The sequence below is a fragment of the Eschrichtius robustus genome, chromosome 11, assembly GCF_028021215.1.
Source record: "Eschrichtius robustus isolate mEscRob2 chromosome 11, mEscRob2.pri, whole genome shotgun sequence".
In the NCBI taxonomy this organism is placed as follows: Eukaryota; Metazoa; Chordata; class Mammalia; order Artiodactyla; family Eschrichtiidae; genus Eschrichtius; species Eschrichtius robustus.
The window spans coordinates 75565226-75586899 of record NC_090834.1 but is presented as its reverse complement, the minus strand read 5'-3'; the positions used below and the strand labels follow the sequence as shown (position 1 = coordinate 75586899).

Genomic DNA, 21674 nt, shown 5'->3' with positions numbered 1-21674 from the left:
TGTATTTTAGGAAATTAATCTGAGGCAATATGAGAGAGACTGAAGAGAGGACCAGAAAGGGTCTGAACCAGGCTGCTGGCAGTGAGAACGGAGAGGAAGGGACAAGGAGGAGTACTGAGGAAGCAGGATGAATAGACACTGTGCTGAAGGAGGTGTCACAGCTGCTTGCTCACACCCCACTTCTAAGCCTAACTGACATGAGTACAGTGATGCCACTCACAGAAACAGTAACAAGGAAAAACAAGTTTGAAAGTGAAGGCAAGGAATTCAGCTCTGAAAATGAGTGTGAGGTGCTGTTGAGTCACGCAGGTAGAAATAGTCTGTATTATGTGGGCATTTATAAATGTTGGGACAGAGCCTAGTAAGTTCAGTTAACAAAAAGGGATTTAAAAAATACCACAATCTCACAACTTTAACATCAATTTTCTTAATTTTAAATTGTGCTTATCTGTACTCACCTTACAAATGTAATCATGAAGTACAGCCAAGTTATCTTGTTTATTTGCCATTGAAAACATTTTCCCATGTTACTTTACAATCTCCACAGTTTTAATATCCATACATATATGATAAAGGGTCAAAATTCTTAATATATAATACCATCTTTTAACTGATTTACTTATTTGATGTCCTCCAAAGATTTTGATTAGAGGATTACTGTTGCTTAAAAAGTTTGAAAACCACTGTTTTAAAGGACTATTGTTTTTTTTTGGCTGCACCACAGCTTGTGGGATTTAAGTTTCCCGACCAGGGATCGAACCTGGGCCCTTGGCAATGAAAGTGCGCAGTCCTAAGCACTGGACCGTTAGGGAATTCCTTAAAGGACTATTTAATGACATGAAAAGATAAACTGTTAGGTGATCAAAGCAAGCAAAAAAAGCATGTAGTCTGATTCCATATTCTTAAATTTTAAAAAATCTTCTACAATTTATTGACTGCTTGTAATATGTGCCAGGCATTGGGCTAAGTTCTTTATAGGCATTATCTCATTCAGTCCCCAGTTAACAATCCTGAGGTAGGTTCTATTATTAGTTCCATTCTGCAGATAAAGGAAACTGGGTCTGAGAGATCAAGATGCTTTCCGAAAGCATCAAGAAGTAGAACTGGGTTTGAATCTGGGTCAGTCTGACCTTGGAGTTCCATTATGCTATTCTGCAAATATATATGACTGGAGAGACATACACCCAATTTAATAGTGGCTACCGATGGTGATAGGACTACAGATGATTTGAATGTTCTTTTTGTTTTCTGGACTATCTACAATAAATATGTATTTTGTAATGACAAAAGCAGTTACTAAAAATGTCTTTCCAAGAGTTTATTCTCTATCAAATCACATCTATAAGGTAACATGGGAAGGTGTTAGGGTTGGTAAGAATTAAAACTGTTATTTTCAATTTCTGTAATATGTGTATTATTTTTATTTAGTATTAAAATACTAATATACTAATACTAATTTAATTTATAATAATTTTTATAACATCTATGGAACCATTAAATATTTTAATATTAATTTTATAATATTCATTATAATAAACACATAACTATTAAAAACATTTAAAAAACCTGTCTATACTATGTAAAATTAAACTGCATACCATATGAACCACATTTTAGGAAACATGAATTAAAATCTGAGAAAGATAGGAGAGGTGCGTGTGTGGAGGGGGATAAGTAGATAATTACAGGATAATTTTAAATATGTCCATATATGGAGGAAATGCAAGGTTACAGCTGACAGAGCAAGTCACCAATTAACTGGGCTTACGGGCACAAATAAAAAGTGTTAACTTTGGAAAAGAACAGAAAAACCTTTCCGAGATGGGAAGGTAAGGAAGAAAGATGAATGAAGACAGAAACTGTAAAGTGGAGAATAAATTAGATTAATAGAACTATTAGAGTTGGCTACTTTAAATCAATTGGGGAAAAACATAGCCTCTTATGCACAGCATGTAAAACCATTCATATTAAAATCCATTTAGAGGGAGCTTTAAAAATAAATCAGAGATAAGTTATTGAACACTGGGAATAACTAGTCAATTGCCTCACAGCTAATCTGCTTGGCAAATTTCCCTGGTCATCTGTAGCACCTCTGTTAATTGTACAAGGACCAGTTTTAGGAAGTTTAATAGAACCAGTAGGACCATCCTACAACGGCTTCTATGATTTCTAGATTTTTCTTGAAGGTGGCTCCTTGGGTGGCAAAAACTTCTTTCTAGTAGAACTCTGTAAGAGCCACAGAATATTTTGTTTATGAAAAACATCGGTGCAGTTATATTTAAACAAAGCGGCTTGATGAAGATCTAGCTTTACTTAAAAGATTATTTACTTTATGAAATAATCTGCCACAAGACTTCTTTAAATAGCAAAATCCTCCAGTAAAGGCATTTATTCATTTGCAGTTAAATATTTACTTGCTTGAGGCTAAAGGCACATGCATGCCTTGTGCTAAGCCTCTGCACATTCTCCTCCCTTTCCATCAACGAGCTTTTACTCATTTTCTGTCTACTCTAAGTTTCAAAGTTATCAGTATTCTTCTCTTTACAGCACTTATCACTACTGCAATTAATTTTTTAAAAATTAATTAATTAATTTATTTTTGGCTGCATTGGGTCTTCGTTGCTGCGCGCAGGCTTTCTCTAGTTTCCGCGAGCAGGGGCTACTCTTCGTTGTGGTGCGCAGCCTTCTCATTGTAGTGGCTTCTCTTCCTGTGGAGCACGGGCTCTAGGTGCATGGGCTTCAGTAGTTGTGGCATGCGGGATCAGTAGTTGTGGCTCGCGGGCTCTAGAGCACAGGCTCAGTAGTTGTGGTGCACAGGCTTAGTTGCTCCGTGGCATGTGGGATCTTCCCGGACCAGGGCTCGAACCCGTGTCCCCTGCATTGGCAGGCGGATTCCCAACCACTGCGCTACCAGGGAAGTCCCTGCAATTAATTTTTAAAGTAATTCTTTTAATGCCTTTCTCCCCAAAAGACTGCAAGCTTCATAAAGAAGGGCAGAGGCTGCATGTGTTGTGTTCATGGCAATACAGAGCCCAGCAGCATATTTTAGCCCATAGAAATAGTCCAATAAATACCTATGACGTCAATTTAAGATCTCTGTTGTTAAAAGAATACAGTCTTGGTTAAGACATAACAAGAAACCATTGTACATACATCCTTGGCTAAACTCCAGGAAGCACTAAAGCTCTCAACTCACAGATGAGAGTATCATTCCTCACAGACTCCAATAACTGGCTTATAAGTAAACAGGGTTAGGAAGAATCTGAAACTATTCAGGAGAAATCTTTAAATTTCCATTTCCTACATCTCGTGTCTCTGCATTTCCATTACCTACATCTCCTTTTCCAATGTGCAGAGATAAATGGGGCAGAAGAAAAAAAGGCAACAAGTGAAATATAAACTCCTTATCACTCTCTAAAAGGAGGATTATTATTAGAGAAAGCACTTCTGTGTCTGCCAGCATACAAAATGGAGACTGGAATGCTGCTTGCCATCGGGCAATCCTAAAAAATGTTAACAATTCAGCACTACAGGGAATAAGACCTTGGAAGTATGTAGAGAGTGACCAAAATGTACTGTTTTAAGGATAGTTACACACATAAAGAAGATATTAAAGAGAATAACTGAGGTAGCAGTTTTAAGACCGAGCACTTTTTCATTTTACAGCAGTGATGGGAGAGGCAGGAGGAGGAAAATGCGACAGAGACGCAAGATAGAGGGAGCAGTATGCTCATATTCACTAATAAATACTGCATGCTGACAGAATACGATACCAAAATTGAGAGAGGAGCAATCAGTTGGTAATCATAAGTGGAGCAAGGAGGGACTATTAGATGCATGCCTGACACTGCCACATTGCAGGCAGGAAAGAGAGAAAGCAGAAAGGGACACTTTTTTTTTTTTTTTTTTAATTAAAAAAAAATTTTTTTTGGCCGTGCCATGTGGCACGTGGGATCTTAGTTCTCGGAACAGAGATCGAACCCATGCTACAGTGGAAGCGGGGAGTCTTAATCACTGGACAACCAGGGAAGTCCCCAAAGACACTACTAGTAGCAGCATCCATGAAGTAGAAATAGTGGTCAAAATGCTAGGAAAGCTTAAGGTACACCTGACAACATTCTCATGGTAAAGGAAAAACCAGCAGCACAGAAAAGCAGGGCTAAAAGGTGTAAAGACAGCCCAGCAGGGATAAGATATAAGCCTTGAGAGCAGTACGTACAGGAAGCAGCCACAACTGACTGAAGCTGATCGTTGGGTATATTCTTTTTAACTGATTCCTCTCTCTTCGCACCAACCTTCCTAGTATTTTTAAAGAGCCCTCTCTGCATTTGTGTGGATTTTTTTTTTTTAACATTAGCACTACCAATATGTATTTAATATCACCTAGGAGAGACTCAAAGCTCATCAGTCTGATGCACTGCCAAGTGTTAGATGAGTGAGAGAAGCAGAACAGGTTTAATGCCTCCAAATTATCTCTCCCTCCTTTCCAAACAACGGATTTCGGTCTGCTAAAAGGTACAAAGTTCTTTCCAGAGTCTAGATCTTTTGTAAGCCATAAGCCTGATACTAGAGGTTACCTTCCCCTCTGTTGTGACCTCTCCATCTCATTTGTTCTAGTTTTGATTTTTAAAAATCGATCTTAGGGTTGGCAACTTTGGCTTAGTTACCAAAGCCCAGTTCATGATATTCACACTGTGTTCCAAGAGGGGAGGCTGAGCGCTCCCAAACTCAATTCCACCATGGCATGCTGCTTTGTATGTTGGGGTTTCTGGTAAGAATTCAACGGGAAAAACTGTTCCACTCCTTTATGGAATCAGTATTTACTGCAAGGTATATTTTAAACCACTTAGTTTTTGTATGTTTTTAAAATTGGGTCTTCTAATGGGCAAAAGGTTGTTTTTATCTCTCTCCTCCCGCCCCCCATTTTACAGACCCTAAAGCGGACATTTAAGAGTCAACTGAATACACTTCCTTAGACAATGTAGTCTCTGAGAACACTAGGGAATTTCTAAAATAATTATTTATTTCCATGTGTTGGTGCTTAAAGATGATCAAATTGGGCACAGACCAAAATGTGATGTGTGTGTGTGTGTGGGGGGGGGGTTGGCCTGGCACACGTGTTAAGAAGGTTTTAATAGTGGTAAGTTTGACAGGTAAAGCAAAAGGTGTGTGGACACTAAGGTAAAAGCTTTTCCCTTACAGAAACCGAAAGACTCAACAGCACATTTTCTAACGGGAAGGGCTCCTCAGCCGCAAAGAGGCCTCCGCGTCCTTCATCCTCATGAGCCAAGTCTGATCCCGTCTTTGAATAAATCTTCGAGTCCCTGCTTTCACTGGAGAGGTAAGGCTTCCTACAGACAAGTAGATTAGGGGTCGCCTCTTCCTCACTTCAGAATAATAAAGGGCTACCGAGACCGCAGGCTTGGGAGTTGTGGCAACGGCGACAGGGACACAGGAAAAACGGGCAGATTCCTTGCCGTCCTGCGGCCCCCAGGCCTGTCAGCTCTTCACCCGCCCGCCCACCCCCATTCTTCGGTCTAAACTTACCAGGTGGGAGCTACGGCCTTGGGCAAGGAGTAAGTTACTGAGCTGGGTCGAGTCGAGCTCCGCTGCGCTTCTTAGAGACGCTGCCGGGAAGAGGCTGAAACCCAGCAGCCGCCGCCGTCGCCACCGCCTCTGTTACCGGGGGGTCTCGCCTCCATCGCTGGCTGCGAGAACTCTGAAGGCACGTGACCGGAAGTGCTAAGGCGGGCCTGCGGGGCACGTGACCCCAGAGCGCGGCCGCCATGACACCTCCCGCTAGTTCCCTCCCTTCCCCGCCGGTGCCCTCCTGTTTCATTTCCTCTCGCCGGCTTTAAGCGGTGAAGGGTCCCGGGATCCTGCCTGGCTCACCCCTTTGGCCTAGAGCTCCTCCGGTCCCGATCAGCGCTGCGTCTTCGGCCGGCAGCGGCCCGCTTACTGCGGGCCACAGAGAGCGTAATCGCGACCGCGGCCTGAGGGGGAGGGACCACGCGCAAGCAGGGGCGTAACCTGTCACGTGACGAGGAAGTACAGTTAACAGCTTTGTCCCAGCGTCCCCGGCGCTCCGGGATGACGTAAGCCAGGGAGGGGAGGAGCAGGAGGGGAGACTGAAGCTCAGGTGCGGCTCTTAGTGCGCGGTGAGTGTTACGGCATCCAGCCGGGAGAGAGGGTGTGACCTATTGGAATTTGGGGGCTACCGGCCTGGAGATGGTGGAGAGGGACTGAGACCTACAGGCTGTGAGCCTGGCTTTGAAAACTTGATTACCGAGGCTCCTTTCAAGAGATCTGAGTATAGTATTAAAGTTACTGCTGTTAAAAAGTTAGGAGTTCCGCTAGTCAGGGAGCTTGTGGTCAGGAACTGTCTGCATTGGTGTGTGCAAAGCATGCTGAGTGCATGAGTGAGTGAGTCGCCATTTCTTGGTCTGAGGTGGAGAGTTGTTCCTGTTACTTGGGTTTAAAGATCCCCATTACGGGAATGAGGGAATCTCGTACTTCCCCTCCGCATAATATCTTTAATTTTTGCTTCCTTTCTTTTCTCATTTGCCTCCTCTTCCTTCCACGCCCCTAGTGGGGAAGAAAGAAAGCTGTGATTTGCATTGGGTGTTCGCGCAGCAAACACTAGTCCATTAAAATGAATAAAAATGATTACTAGGACGAAGAGAAAAGCCTTTTCTTGATCCTACTGCTCCTTTAGTTACCATCAAGCAATGCGGGGAAATGGAAAGGTAACTAGATTTGGACTCAGGATTAGTGGATTCTAGTCTCAGCTCTACTTGTGAACTCTGTGACCTTGGGCAAGCCAACACTTCAAAAAGTTCTTTCATTGACTTTGGTAAGCATTTATGGCCACCTTCTATTTGCTTAGTTTTTTGCTAGGCTAACAGTGTGACAGACTTAACAGAAGTAATAGTTAAACTCGGTTCTGCAGGAAGATAGTGTTTTGTTAGATGGAGGAAGATTCAAGGAACAGCATATATTAAACCATGGAGGCACAGAAAGTTTATAGAATGAAAGGTTTGTACAGAGCTTTTTGTTGTTAAGCACATACTTAAGAAAATCTTGAATATATATGTGTATGACGAAATCACTGTGCTGTACACTTGTAACTAACACAACATTGTAAATTAACTATACTTCAATAAGAAATCTTGTTCAAGACAATTTAAAACATAGACAGAAGGACACAGGATAATATAACAAACCCTCATGTACACCTAACCAAACTTTAACAGTTATCAGCATTCTGCTGTTCTTGTTTGAGCAGTTTTAAATTTTCTAGGTACTTTTTATATCCATTATCACATTTGATTAATGGCAGCTTTCAATTTGAGCTTGATTCTACTGTATCTAGATACTGGTTAGGAAGATTATATTCATTTTGTTTGAAAATTTCTTTGGGTTTTAGTTAACTGCTTGCTCTGTTGAATCAAAAGTGTGACATGGCACATTGTAAAAAAATTATACTCCAATAAAGATGTTAAAAAAACCCAAAAAAGTGTGACATGGCTACTTTAAAAACATATCTGGAAAAAAAAGTCTGATACTATTTTAGGATGTAACATAGAAATTTAGTGTCCAGGTCAAGGAACTTAGTGTTTCTACTCTATTCTATAAGGAGTTTTATGTTCAGTTCTGGAGACCACAGTTTTAGACAAACTAAAGCTCTTGTGTGGAAGGCTGATCAGAACAGAGAGGAATTTGGAAATTGTCAGGTCAGGAAGAACTGGGGTTGATGAATTTTTAGAAGACCTCATAACGCTTTTCAAATACTGAAAGACTGTTTTGAAAGGAGTGAACTTATTTCCTTAAACTGTAGAAGCCACAGTTGGAAATAAAAGCTCCAAGTCATCAGGTTTCAGCCCAATAGTAGAAAAAGTACCTTATAACAGTGAGAGCTGTGGAGGAGTGGAATGGGCAGCTTCATGAGAGGGAGCATTTCCTTTCCCTTGCTGAAAATGTTCAGGGATCCAGGGCAAGACTAATTTCTGAATTACATGGATGTGTGCACTGAATTACCTGTGAGTCTTCCATCTTGAGAATTCTGGGAAGTGGGACTTATGCTGGGCCTGAAAGGCTGGGCAGATTTTAGTAAGTAGATCTGGAGGGAAAGGAGTCATTTCGGAGAGAGTAAGCACAAAGAAAAATATAAATTTGGAGTTGGCTTAACACTATCACTAGCAACTTCTCTTGAGAACTGACATTGTTTATGCTATTCCTTTTTCATTCTCATCTCTATTAAGTCTTTTTCAGAAAAAAGAGAAACTTACTAGGTTTTTTACCCTGTTAGGTCATAATTTCCAGGTCATTCTCTCTTCACTGAGATCAAGACCAAATGGTCTATCTGTCTCAGAGATTGTTTTAAGATTGCAAGTGGAAGAGATAGGCACTGTGGTCCTGATGTCATTCCTTTCTATCTTCCTTAGGATCTTGTACAGTGATTTTATTTTCTTTTTCTTGTATCTTCAGTCCCTTTCATTTTTTTTTTAAATTATTTATTTATTTGCCTGCTCCAGGTCTTAGTTGGGTCACACAGGATCTTCGTTGTGGCTGTGGAATCTTTGGTTGCGGCCTGCGGGAATCTAGTTCCCTGACCAGGGATCAAACCTGGGCCCCCTGCATTGGGAGCACGGAGTCTTAACCACTGGACCACCAGGGAAGTCCCTTCAGTCCCTTTTATTCTAAAGCCTTTTCTTTTGGCTGCTACCTACAAATCTGTTTGCATCTCCCCTGCTCCCAAGGTCAAGAGAGGTTTTCTCCTTCTCCACCAGATTTCTTGAGTAATTGAAAGGCCTTGTCTTTAGTTCCTCACCACCCTTCCCACCTTTTCTCAAGTCTTTGTTTTCTAGTGTCTGCCCACAGCACTTCACAGAAATTGTGTGATCTCCCAACACCAAATTCTTCAATGCCTTTCTGTTGCCTACCAAACTAAAATTTGTGCAGGTTCCTTAGTTTGAGATTCACAGTGCCTTGTACCTTGTGACTGAATTACTGTTCCAGCTTTATCTTTCATTTTTCTGTTGCTTGTATCCTGTGTTTCAACCAAAGACTAAACTTGTATTCTCCAAATATATCCTCTATATCTTTGCTTATTGCTGCCCTACCTGCTACCCTTTCTTTTTTCCTTGTGATAAAACCTACTCAGCTCCAGTGCTGCTTCCCTTAGGAAGTTTTCTATGGTTACTTTTAACTCAGTGTGATCCCTCTGTCCTCTAAGTTCCGACATAGGACCTTGCTTATGTTTCCCTTATGAGGGGTGTGTGTGTGTGTGTGTGTGTGTGTGTGTGTGTGTGTATGATTTGTCTTTTTCTCCCTAGTTGATTATAAAGTGACTGATTTCTGGAATTACTTTATTTGTCTTGTTCGCACCACTGTGCCTCATATTTTACTAGAAACTGTCGACTCAGAGAAAGACACACAAGATGAGAGTTGTGAGTTTAAGTTTTATTCAGGGTCTTGCTGAGGACTATAGCCCAGCTAACAGCCACTCAGCCCGGAGGAAACTGCTCTGAAGAGGTAGGGGAGAAGACAGTTTATTTTATGTTATCTTATTTTATTTTTAAATTTTTATTGGAGTATAGTTGCTTTACAATATTGTGTTAGTTTCTGTTGTACAACAAAGTCAATCAGCAATGCGTATACATATATCCCCTCTTTTCTGGGTTTCCTTCCCATTCAGGTCACCACAGAGCAATGAGTAGAAGTTCCCTGTGCTATACAGTAGGTTCTCATTAGTTATCTAGTTTATACATACTATCAATAGTGTATATAGAGAAGACAGTTTATATATGATTTTTGGCTAGGAAATAAGTGCAGTTAAGCCTACATCTTGGTAAAAGATTACTGCTAATCACAAAGAATAGATATCTCAAGTTAATGATTTTAGTGCTTTTCTATGTATGGGAAGGTGCAAAAATCTGGGGTGAGTAAAATTCTTCCTGAGATATACGTCTACTAAGGGCCTGCTTTGTCCAAAGCAGAGGACCTCATCCTGTTGTTAATCCTTTCGGAGTGCACTGGTGGTCAGCAACTGTAGTGGGTTACGACTTAACCCTTGTAGAACTGGATGGCGAGCAACACTATTTGTCTTAGCAATCCTGATTTTTCTGTATCTACAGTACTTAATAAAATGAATGAGTGAAAAGGATGAGAGAAGATTTTTCTTAGATTAGGAATTCTCAAATATTTGAGTATAGGAGGACTACTAAAGAATTTTGTTTTTTCAGAACACCATTCTCCTTGCAGAGATCAGCTGTATAAAGAACCGTATTACCAGCAGAAAATAAGACTTTATTATGTGTATGCAGTAAAAAGTATTGTAAGTTTATATATGGTTTGCCCCGGGAAAGTGTGCTCCCTGAACATTAGGACTTTGTTTTGTCCTCTGTTTTATCTCTGGGACCTAGAACAATGCCTGGCACATAGTTGGTGCTAAGTATATATTTGTTGAATAAATGAGTGAGTGAATACATGAGTTTCTGAAACAAAAAAATTAAAACCACAAAGTATAAATTAAAAACAATTAAGCATAAACAATTGTTTCTGAATTTTTTTGTAGTATTTGTTTTTTATTCTCAATTTGGTAGGTAACAGAGGATTGAGGAAAAGTTAAAATTAATGGATAGAATTTTCTTAAATTCTGCTTTCTTCTGGAAACTGGTATAATTTGACAAAAAAGTACACTTGAGAGTTGTTGAACAGGTAAGAACTCTTGTGTTAGTTTACAAAGTCTTCACTGGGTAGTTGGCATTTGATACCTTGTATTCTTATTCCTATTCTTTCCTATCAGGCCTCTTATTGAAGCTCTTATTCCTCTTTCTGCGCTAATTCCCCACGCCTGACTTTTCACTTATTCACAGGCTGGAGGAAGCTATCCAGAGGCCCTTTCCTATTAAGCAGGGTTAAAATGTGGGCTGATAACCATTGAATTTAACAAGAGACTTAAAAACAGAAGATTTACAGCTCAAAGAGTTGCAGCTGGAGCTGCTATTTTACCACAGAGGAGCTTGACAAAATTTCCCCTTATATCCTGCAAGCGTCTGTTCTACCTGTTCACACTGTTAGGTAAATAGAGTGGGATAGGATTGTGGAGGGCCTTGAGAATCTGGATTTCATTCTCTGGGAGTTTTAGGAGTCAGGGAATAATCAGTACAAGGTGATGGTCACCTATAATGTCACCTGCGTGTGTTTTCTTTCCACCTAGATGCCAAGGAGCTCCAGAATAGGGATCCATGTCCCTTTCTCATGTTTCCCTGTTTTCTCCAGGGAAGGAGTGGTGAGCGTCTTAAATTATATTTTTGCAGGTTTTATTCAGGAATACTGTGCCTATCCCTCAACGTAGTTTCATCTTTCTGGGTAAATGACTTTCGTGCCAGTGATACCAGAGTCCTACAACCATGTTCTTGCAGAATTTGAGTCTCTGGATCCATTACTTTCAGCCCTGAGGCTGGACTCCACTCGTCTAAAGGTGATTTTCTTGATCCTTATATCAGTTTTATTTTCACGTTCATATTTTTGTGTGCTCTCGGTTACATGCCCCCCCCCACCCCGTTCTTTATGTTTTATAGAATCTTGGGTGTTCTTACCTGTGCTAGTAATACCTCACATAGAAGTATGTTCATAGCGCTTTCTTGATTTATTTTTCAAGCGATCGTTTGAATTCTTCTTTCCCATCCTTGGAAACTATGATATAGATTACTGAATTTTCCCGCCTCTAATCTTGCTGTCTTCTCTCAGAAAGTAATGTATTCAATTGAAAATAAAATAGTATAAATGAGTATACCCCATTGCATTTTGAGCAACACGAACCATTGCTATTAAACTAAGTTCGTTCCAAAACAAGGAGTTTGATGTACCCCCTCTGTTTTAGGGAACAGAGCTAAAAATTAGCTTTACAAAATTAGCTAAAAATTAGCTCTGTGGGAAGGAGTATGTGCTTCCCTCAAACCCTGAGTTCGTTTGATAAACTCAGGAATAACATGGTAAAGAACAGTTTCATAACCAATTCCAAAATAATTTCATTCTTATCCTTTTGTTCCCACCCTAAAGCACCTTTCTAGTCTCTGAGCAAAGGGAGAATAGGAAGTAATAGGCAAAGTAATATGGCCAACAATTATGAGGGTTGATATCAGACGTTTTTTAGCTGCAAGTGACAGAAAACCTTCTCAATAATAGCTTAAGCAGTAAAGGTGTTTATAACCTGGTTGGAGGTTATCGTTTCTGGGTTTAGTGTAGTGGCCTTTGATATTCCTTAGGACCCAGGCTCTCCATCTTTCCTGTTCTACATCATCTGTATATTGACTGTTGGTCACAGTTGCAAGATAAGTGTCCTGGCTCCAGTCTTGATGTATCCATTAGCATCTCAAGCAAGAAACAGGTGGCCGAGAACAAAGGCTTTTTTTCTTCAGCTTCGGCCATTTATCTGGGAGGGCAAAGCTTTCCGGGAAGCCCCAGTAGGGCTTAGTCTTATTAGCTGGATTTGAGTCACAGGGCTCCCCCTTGCTGCAAAAGAAACTGGCTAAGTGAAGATTTAGGTTTTCCAGCTTCTACGGTAGAAAGTAACAGGGTCGAAGAGGATTGGGAATGCCTGTTCGTTCACCAACCAATAATTTTTGTCACAGGGTATTGGGCACAGCCGGGCCACAGCTTTCTCTGGTGCGTAAGGAGAAGAATCAGGAGGCTGAAGGTGTGGGGAGACGTAATAGTACAGTGACTTGCATTTGTGTCCTCTGCAGTCTCACTTGCTCTCAAAGCTGTGGACATTTTGTGCCGATTATACAGACTAGAAGTGATTTATGTGAGCAGATGATTAAAGTGGTTGCTTTATCCCCTAGAGACTTACTTGATCTTCCATCATTGTGGTCAGTATTGGAATGACCTAGCTGAATTGCACAGAAGATGAATGGGCTAGTAACTGGCTTTTGCCAAGGGAAAATTACTCATTTATACAATTGAGCCTATTCAGCAATTTTGAGATTCAATTAAAAATTTAAAACCAAAATGTTCTTTCTTCTGTATCTTTCACTATCTAGAATAAGAGCTTGAGTGCCATGATGTGGTGTCTTAACTGGGCGGGTGGGTCAGGTGCGGGGAGGAACCTGACACAGATCCTCAGTATTTATTTCCAGTAGATAGTTTATTTGTTAAATGACTGTGACAGTTTCACACTTGTCTGTTGCCATGTTTTTTAGTGCACGAGCATAGCTGTGTCTCGAAAATGGTTGGCTTTGGGCAGTTCAGGAGGAGGACTCAATCTCATTCAGAAAGAAGGATGGAAGCACAGGCTTTTCCTTTCACACAGGGTAAGATTAAGGGTAGCCCTGTCATGTACCATCCGGAGTATCTTTCATAAATTAGAATTTCTCCATTATCAGTGATCATTTGGACTAAAAGAAGGTAAAACTTGAGATTTAAAAGTAAAAAATTACCCATTTTTGAGGAGCTGCCTAATATTTTTCCTTTTGTGCTCTAGGAAGGTGCAATCTCTCAGGTCGCCTGTTGTTTACATGATGATGATTATGTTGCTGTGGCTACCAGGTAAGAAACTGTTCTAAAACTGTCTGATCTTTTCCAAATGCGTTTGAAGTTGACAAATGTAGTTGTGTGTTTGTTAGGGTGACCAGCCATCCCAGTGTGCCTGGGCCTGACGCTGTTTTAGCACTGAAAGTCCCGTGTCCTAGGAAACCTCTTAGACACAAGCAAACCAGGACGGACAGTTGGTCACCCTAGGGTCTGTGGAAAACACTAATATGAGAAAACAACATTTCTGTGACCTTAAAAGAGAAAGGTAATCAGGATAATTTAGAACATCTAAGTTCTCCTATTATATTGGATTGGTGGACTAAAGCAAGGAAATTAATACCTTGGCTTTCTGCTTCCTCTTTTCTGAAGAATAAGAATTTGCTTATATATTTAATATAGTTGATATTGTGATGCATTGAAATAGTACCTTTTTCACCATTGCCAAAAATTTGCTTTTGTGTCTCAATTCTTGCAGTCAGGGTCTTGTAGTTGTTTGGGAATTAAATCAAGAGCGTCGTGGGAAACCAGAACGAATTTATGTGTCTTCAGAACACAAAGGCCAAAAAGTTACAGCTCTCTGTTGGGATACAGCTATTCTTAGAGTTTTTATAGGTGATCATATGGGGAAAGTTTCTGCCATCAAACTCAACACTTCTAAACAAGCAAAGGTGAGAACCAGTCCAGTTCTTTTTGTATGTAGGTGAGATATAAGGTGTTGTCTTAACAGAATTTCAATTAAAGGACACAATTTGACCTACAGTATCTCTTGGGGACTGATCTAGAGCTCAGACTATGAATTTTGAGAAGACTTGTTTGCATGTAGTACATATGGTACCCTGGTTTAGCTTGACACTGTTACAGAATGGCTTCTGTGAGCTAACTTCAGTAATTTGCAGTTGTCTATTATATTACTCCATAATTCACCTGCATGGCTCATTTAAGTAAAGCATTCTTTAATACTAGGCTGTTAAGAAAGAAAAGATGGCTGGACTTCCCTGGCGATTCAGTGGTTAAGACTGTGTGATCCCAATGCAGGGAGCACAGGTTCGATCCCTGGTCGGGGAACTAAGATCCCGCATGCCACACGGCGCAGCCAAAAACAAAAAGGAAAGAAAGAAAAAAGAAAAGATGCCTGTTTATTAGTTGTGTGAATAAAATGGCAAACATAGAAATGGTACCAATTGCCCAGGGTCCTATTCTCCTGGTCCCTGGTTAGAAGAAACTCATGGGTCTAGGTATATTTTTCTCAGGATGGATGTAACTTGTTGTGAATGGAATCTTAAAGACACCTCCTGGATTGCGCTAAGCAGTGTGGGTCCCCAGGCTTCCTGCCACAGTTGTTGGAGTAGAAAAGTTGAGTCTCAAGTTACCCTAACAGAATGCTCCGGTCTGTCATTAAGGCAGAGCCAACCTGCTCCTCGCTGTCCCTCTCCTCCAAAGCTATTATATCAGAAATGGGGAACTTGTCTCTCATTGGCTTATTTGCATGTAGGATCCTGGTAGAGAAGAAGAGATCTAACTACTATTGGCTAAGTTATTTTAATCAACACATCAGAATATTCTTGATGTATTAATTAAATATTCATGATGACCCATCAAGGTTACTACTTGATTCCTAACATATTTTTGATATACAGTTGGAATTCTACACTTATTATAGCTCTAATTTGTCTTTTTTCCAAAGGGAGAAGTACTGTCTACAGGTGAAAAATTGTCTCACATATTCTAAAACTTGCTTCATCTTTTTCTCCCCAACTTCTAAGAATAGATAATTACAAACAGAGCCTTAAGAATTCTCTTCTGCAGTTATGTAGCAAATTATTTCACAAAACTTAAATGAGCGAAACTTGATATTCTAACAGGCAAATTAATTTTGGCCCATTTAAAGTTTTAATTTTGCTGTCTAAGCTGTTTTCATGTAAAAGGTAAAGAGAAGGGGATTATGTGTATACGTAAAGATAAATAAACTTTATTTCCTTGTCACATCCCCTTTAGGCGGCTGCTGCCTTTGTGATGTTTCCTGTTCAGACAATAACAACAGTTGACTCCTGTGTTGTCCAGTTAGATTATTTGGATGGAAGATTACTTATATCTTCACTTACTCGATGCTTCTTGTGTGATACTGAGAGGTATATTGACTAACCATGAGTCATTGGAAATACAGAATTTTAGAACTGGAAGGGACTTGGAAGTCATCTCGCCCAAACCCCTCAATTCAGTTATACAGATATTAATAAGGAACCAGCTGTGTGCAAGCTGATGTTAGTGAGTAGAGAGGAGGTAGAGGAGAGTGACATAGTCCAGTGGGTGACTAAGACAAATATTCAGTTAACTCTACCAAGAAGCCTGGTCTAAGTGTCATGAAGGAAGGCCGAACAAAGGCCTGATTCTATATGGGGAATTGGGAAGTCTTCCTTGATTGAGTTTGTTGTTGTTGAAATTTGTTGTGTATTTAATAGAATTTTACTATAGGGTAAAATTGGATGAAAAATAAGAACTTTATGAAGCTGACGGATATTTAATGAAATCTCAACAGTGGAACCAAAGGTCCAATGAATGGCAAAGGAGTACATTGGCGGTAGCTGTGAAATACCAGAACAGAATAGGAAGTGGTTTGAAATGAATGTTGTGTATTGCTGTGTTTAAGTTCTTCAGCCATTCTCACCACAGGGAAATATTCACTGGGCATTTTTTTTCCCCCTCCATTGGCCCTGTCCAGCTACCATATTCCTCAGGACCCAGCCCCTCTGTTAAAAATTTATTGTGGAGAATTTTGAGCACACACAAAAGAAGAGAGAATTGCATAATAAACCACTGTGAGCCCACTAGCCAGCTTCAGTAATTTGTTGAGGATATTTAATAGGTGAAGTTTGAAGGAAGAGAGGTAAGAGGGGATAGCATATTCTAGCAGGAAGGAACAGCCTCTTGGGGAAAAGTGAGAAAGAATTAGGCATATTCTAAAATGTGTCCTCTGGCTTGAGTAGGGGAGTCGTGGGAGATCACGTTGGTAAATTAGCACCACATGGAGAGTGACAGTCTTAAATGTCACACTAATTAAGTACGTGCGTTCTCAGATCATTTTAAGAAAGTGTACATGTAGAAAATCAGGGTTTGGAAATTGATTCCCTTAGAACTATTCAGGATTGGAAACTTTTTATGTTTTTCCAGGGGTTCTTGTGTCTCAGTTAGAAGACTGCTATTCTAGAAAGTAGGAGACTGGATTCCAAAAGTTTTGAAGGAATGTATGCTGACTGTCAGGGTTAGTAGAGGGAAGGATGAGGAGAGGATGCACTTTGTTTTTATTTTCTTGGGATGAGAAAGGTATGTGGGAAGGAGACCAGTAATAGTAGGTTGCAGATGTCTGGTATCAGAGAACCTAGCTGTACAGCAGAGGCGCAAGTCTTTGATGCAAAGGATCAGTTTACATAGAATTAGTAGGAAGGATGGTGTACTCGGTTCTGACTTATTTCAGACTGTAGATCGGTGGTGAAGTTAGACTTACAGAACTGGAGATCATGTAGTGTCACTCTTTCATTTTTGCAGATCAGAAAGCCTAGTGAGTGATAGAGCTTGCCTCACATCATGCAGCTGGGAGGAGGCAGACTAGAATCCTTCTGTCTTGATTTTGTGCCTTTCCTGTTACCTCAGTTACCTCTAGTATATTCTTTGACATTGGACCTTTGACCATCAAATCCATCCTTGAGATTTTGGTAAAATATTTGTTAGCTTCACAAATTTCTTAAATATTCTTCATCTATAGGTTTTCGAGTTTACCAAACAGCCCAATTCAGAAATTTGGCTGAAATTCTGACAAGTGGTCAGAACACTGAATTGAATGAACACCTTATTGGGGTTGTTTTGAGAATCTAGTGAAATGGTATAAAGAGCTAAATAAGTGGAGGCTTATTTTTCCCTGTGTGCAGTACAGTTCCTAATCATTTATACTCCCATTTTACAAGATTGTGGCTAGAGTTGGTTATGAGAATAACTAACTGCAAAAATAACATGTTTTAGAAGTGCCTACTTTGTTAAGTAGAATTCAGTTTGGGGGTACATGGATAGTACAATAATTGAAAAATTTTATGTATGTTTTAAGTTTCGTTTCAAGGTATATTCCCTTCCAAACAAAGAAGCATTTTTCTTTTTTAAACAAGGGCTCCTAATAACTAACCAAAGTGAGATATGAGTTTGCTTTTCCTGCTACTTTCTGTCAGTATTGTTAATGAACGGGGTGGATCCCAGGAGGAAATAGAACAAACAGAAACAAGAATTATGTTGTAGTAGAGAGAACATTGGATAAGGGAGCCTGACAATATGGTTTCAAGTTCTAGTTCTGCCGCTTCTTAAACCTTGCCAAATGTCAGTTTCCCCATCCAGAAGGTAGAGATAGTTTTAAGGATTAACTAAGATAATGTATAGGAAATACCTAGCCTTGTGCCTGTCACATGTCGTTTGAAAATGTGGAAAGCAAGATTAATGAGCATACAAATGAGAATGAGTTGACTGTATTGGTTTACTCAGGAAATATTTATGGCACTCCTCTGAATTAGTAGCACTGTTGTTAAGCACCATAGAGGATGTGAAATAAGCAAGAAATATATTTTATTTCCCAAATAAGGAACATAGGTAATAAAACCGTAACTTCTTGTATTGCTCGGTATACATTTTAAAGCACTTTCACATCCATATTCTTCTAGTAAAGCTGATGCTATATTTTATTCATAAAGCAAATAAGTACAGGGATATTTATTGAATTATCTAAGGTCACGTAGTAAGTTCATGCTAGAGACCATATCAGGCCATTGTCCAAATAAAGAGTTTGACTATACGGAGCACTACAAGGCATTGAGTGCTTTCTGTGGGCCAGGTACTGTGCTGTGCACTGGGAATTCAACTAAAGAGGAAAAAGAAATGACGTTCGTCCTGAAGAAAGTCGTAACCTACTGTTCAAATAGACACAACTACCGTATATAATGTGGTGAATGCTTTGAAAACATAGCATGGGAAGCATATCGTTCTGCTTATAGGGGTCAGGGAAGTCTGTCAGAGGAGGAATGGTGGAGCTAATTTATGAAGAATAAGTAAAGGAGTGTTTGGAAAGAGATATCCTCATTCTCACCTTCCATGTTCTCAGGCAGTTTTGTATATGCAGTTCTCTTATATATCTAGCTCATGTAACCCTCAGGGAACAGAATGTTCCAAGGTACAGACTTTCAGAAGGACTTAGCATTTTGAGGAAAGAGTGAGGCATTTATTGGGTATATGTGGCAGAGGAGTGGCCTGGAGACAGGGTAGATCAGTAGCCTCCATGGAGTGGCCGAAGAACAAGGTGATTTGGGAAGCAGTCAGTAGGACTTAAGGATGTAGGAAATGGTTTGGTAGCACTTACTTTTTAGTTTTGAAAAGAGCGTTCACATTCTGTGGATAATAAACTGAGTACTAACTTGAAGTCATTTGCTTTCTGTAACACAAATAGTTAATGGCAAATCAGAGCTAGAACCCCATTTTGACCTTTCCATTCTGTTGTTCTTTCCAGTAAATTGCTAATATGAGGAGAGGACATTGTGGGTGGGGTTATTATGACCATGCCGATACGTAGTGCCATTGCTTTTGACTTTTTTGTGAGTAAACATGCTTTCTCTTTTCTGCGGGGGTCGGGTATTAGAGAAAAATTTTGGAAAATTGGAAACAAGGAAAGAGATGGAGAATACGGAGCTTGTTTCTTCCCTGGAAGATGTTCTGCCGGCCAGCAGCCCCTAATATACTGTGCTCGCCCTGGCTCCAGGATGTGGGAAGTGAACTTTGATGGAGAAGTTATAAGTACACATCAGTTTAAGAAACTCCTCTCATCACCACCTCTTCCTGTGATTAATCTAAGGTAATGATTTGTATGGCCAGTAGGGAGTATTTGAGGAACTTACAGGGAGGATTTGGTTTGAAACCTCTGATATTCTACATGCGTTAAAGATTTTATCATGCCTTTTAAGAGTGAAGTAGAATTTTTATTAAAAGATTCAGAGAAACCAAAAAGTCTTTAATCAGTTATCTTTCATATACTTAAAGCAAATTCAATAAGGGCAAATGCAGTTAGGCTCTTGAATTTGTTTTGGAGGCAGAAATTTTCCTATATAGGGAAAAAGATACTTTTATATTTTGATTAAATCATTAATCATGTTTGCTTCCTAGATCAGAACCTCAGTATGATCATACGGTTGGATCCTCCCAGTCTTTGTCTTTCCCCAAACTCTTATATCTTAGGTAAGTTTCTCCCTTTGATCCTTTAAAAAAAAAAATGAACACTTAACTTTTCCTCTTTGTTTCTTGTTCAAGGCAGTTAGCTTTTCAAGTTTGTTTTTGTACTAAATCATTTTTAGAAAATTAGGAAATGACTGTGTTATGTGAAGTGTTCTACATATAAGAGGAATGAAAAAAAGCATAGAAATATGCTTCCCTTTCTGTTTTGAACTGGCCTAAACCAGTTGGACACTTCACAGTTGTTGAGAACTTTTGACAAATAGAGCTCAGAGCTGTAGATACACATTCTTTCATAACCTCCTCTCCCTAGTGGGATATTCCAATGAAAGCAAGTCTCAGACTGAAGTCTGCTGCATATGTATGTTTCTTAGCAGGCAGGCACAAAAGTAGTTGTAGAACTTGTTCTTGTAAGCTTGGTGAAATTTCAGCTCTCTATTCTTCAGGTACTTTGCATGAAAAATCTGCTCAAGGTGGATCCAGCCAGCCCTATTCTAACATCCGAGTTCAGCTAGCCTTCTAGTTGGATTAGGTACAAAAAAGTCCACTATTAAGTGGCAGCACAGAGTGCCACTTAAAGCTATCAACTGCTGGGCTTGCCAGTTCTTACAACTTGTTCTACAAGCATGGGCGTACCAGTGTATGATTTCCAGTCAATCTGTGTGTCTTGAACTCTTCTTATTTCAACAGCAGAATATTATTTCTAATATCTCTTAGGCTAATTAATAAGATCCCTAATGCAGATTCAGAGAATGTTATTTAGAGCTGGTATAGGGTACTCTGGAGTTTGGCTCCTGATCGAGTTCTTTCAAAGGCTAACTAACCGTGCTTTGAATGTAATTTTAAAAAACACTTGAAATGTTAACTAACTGCCCCTAACTAACGTATGTGTATGTCACACTACCTACAATGCAATATTTGAAAATAAATTGTAAACAGTATAACTCTTTCACAAGTCCATAATTCATCCTAAAAGTTACTGGAGAAAGACAACTATTTATTTGCCCATAGTTAGATAAAGCATATTAAAAACTCTTTCTTTACGGCACTTATCACAGTTTATAATTACGTATTCAAACAGTATTTATGCCTCTCTTACTCCTAGACAGTAAGGCCCTTGAGGGCTTCATGTCTGTTTTGTTCACTGGGTTATTCTCAGCGTTTGGCATAATGCCTGGCACATCATAGACACTTAACATTTGTTGGCTATGGTGTGATATGTGGGGTGTGGGGAAGTCCCCTACCCAGGAGTATGTTTTCTAATGGCAAGGCCAGTCTGCTTGGTTCTCCTGGTAGTGTTTTTCCTTTGAGTTAAACTATTTAAAGCTCCCATACAAGTTCCTGCCATAGCAGACAAAGCTCTGCATGATCTGGCTCTGCCTACTCCTCAGCTTAAGCAATAATTAATGCCACTTTGAAGCTTTTACTGACTCCTCCAGTGGCTCACGTTAGACACTTATTCCCTTGCACTGTTGTCACATCTTGTTCATTTCTCTGTCACCACCCTGTTTCTCTGTACTATGAATATCCATCCCAGTACCAGATTGTCAACTCCTTTGCTATGGGCACAGTGCTAGGCACATAGAAGGTTCTCAAATAATGGCTAAAGTAAAGAGTTTCACAAGGATTTTTTTGAAAAAAAGTGAGTAAGAGGGCTTTTCTTTACTTTTTTTCCCACGTGTACACTTGTGTTATGGTAACCTTCACTGTTACACCCACAAATTCTACGGGGAAGCAAATTTGTATGCTTCATTTTCTTTGGGGTACACTGGTGTCACTTTCTCTTCCTTAACTTTTTAAACAATGTTGTTAGGCTTATGTCCCTGTCTGTTTATTATCAGTGAAGGGGAAGGGGATGAGGGGTGTGTAAATTACCAAGTCTC

General features: G+C 39.8%; 2 protein-coding genes across 8 annotated transcripts in view; one reads left to right on the top strand and one right to left on the bottom strand.

The window, feature by feature from the left end:
* Positions 1-5993, bottom strand: part of GTF2H1 (general transcription factor IIH subunit 1) — a 33609-nt gene extending 27616 nt beyond the window's left edge. The window contains exons 1-2 of the mRNA XM_068556499.1: positions 5893-5993; positions 5548-5719 (exon numbers count right to left, since the gene is read on the bottom strand). The gene's annotated coding sequence lies outside the window, so the exon portion shown is untranslated. The remainder of the gene's footprint in view (positions 1-5547; positions 5720-5892) is intronic.
* The window catches only part of HPS5 (HPS5 biogenesis of lysosomal organelles complex 2 subunit 2), a 45484-nt gene continuing 29576 nt past the window's right edge, over positions 5767-21674 (top strand). The window contains exons 1-11 of one of the 7 annotated variants that reach the window (XM_068556494.1): positions 5767-6158; positions 8535-9534; positions 10245-10336; positions 10605-10719; positions 11322-11485; positions 13209-13319; positions 13490-13554; positions 14015-14207; positions 15535-15668; positions 19205-19417; positions 19726-19797. In XM_068556494.1, the coding sequence (XP_068412595.1) occupies positions 11378-11485; positions 13209-13319; positions 13490-13554; positions 14015-14207; positions 15535-15668; positions 19205-19417; positions 19726-19797 (896 nt within the window). In that variant the 5' untranslated portion in view covers positions 5767-6158; positions 8535-9534; positions 10245-10336; positions 10605-10719; positions 11322-11377. Of the gene's footprint in view, positions 6159-6589; positions 6854-8534; positions 9535-10167; positions 10337-10604; positions 10720-11321; positions 11486-13208; positions 13320-13489; positions 13555-14014; positions 14208-15534; positions 15669-19204; positions 19418-19725; positions 19798-21674 lie in introns of those variants that run through there. The other 6 variants (XM_068556493.1, XM_068556496.1, XM_068556498.1 and 3 more) reach the window with 6 other exon arrangements.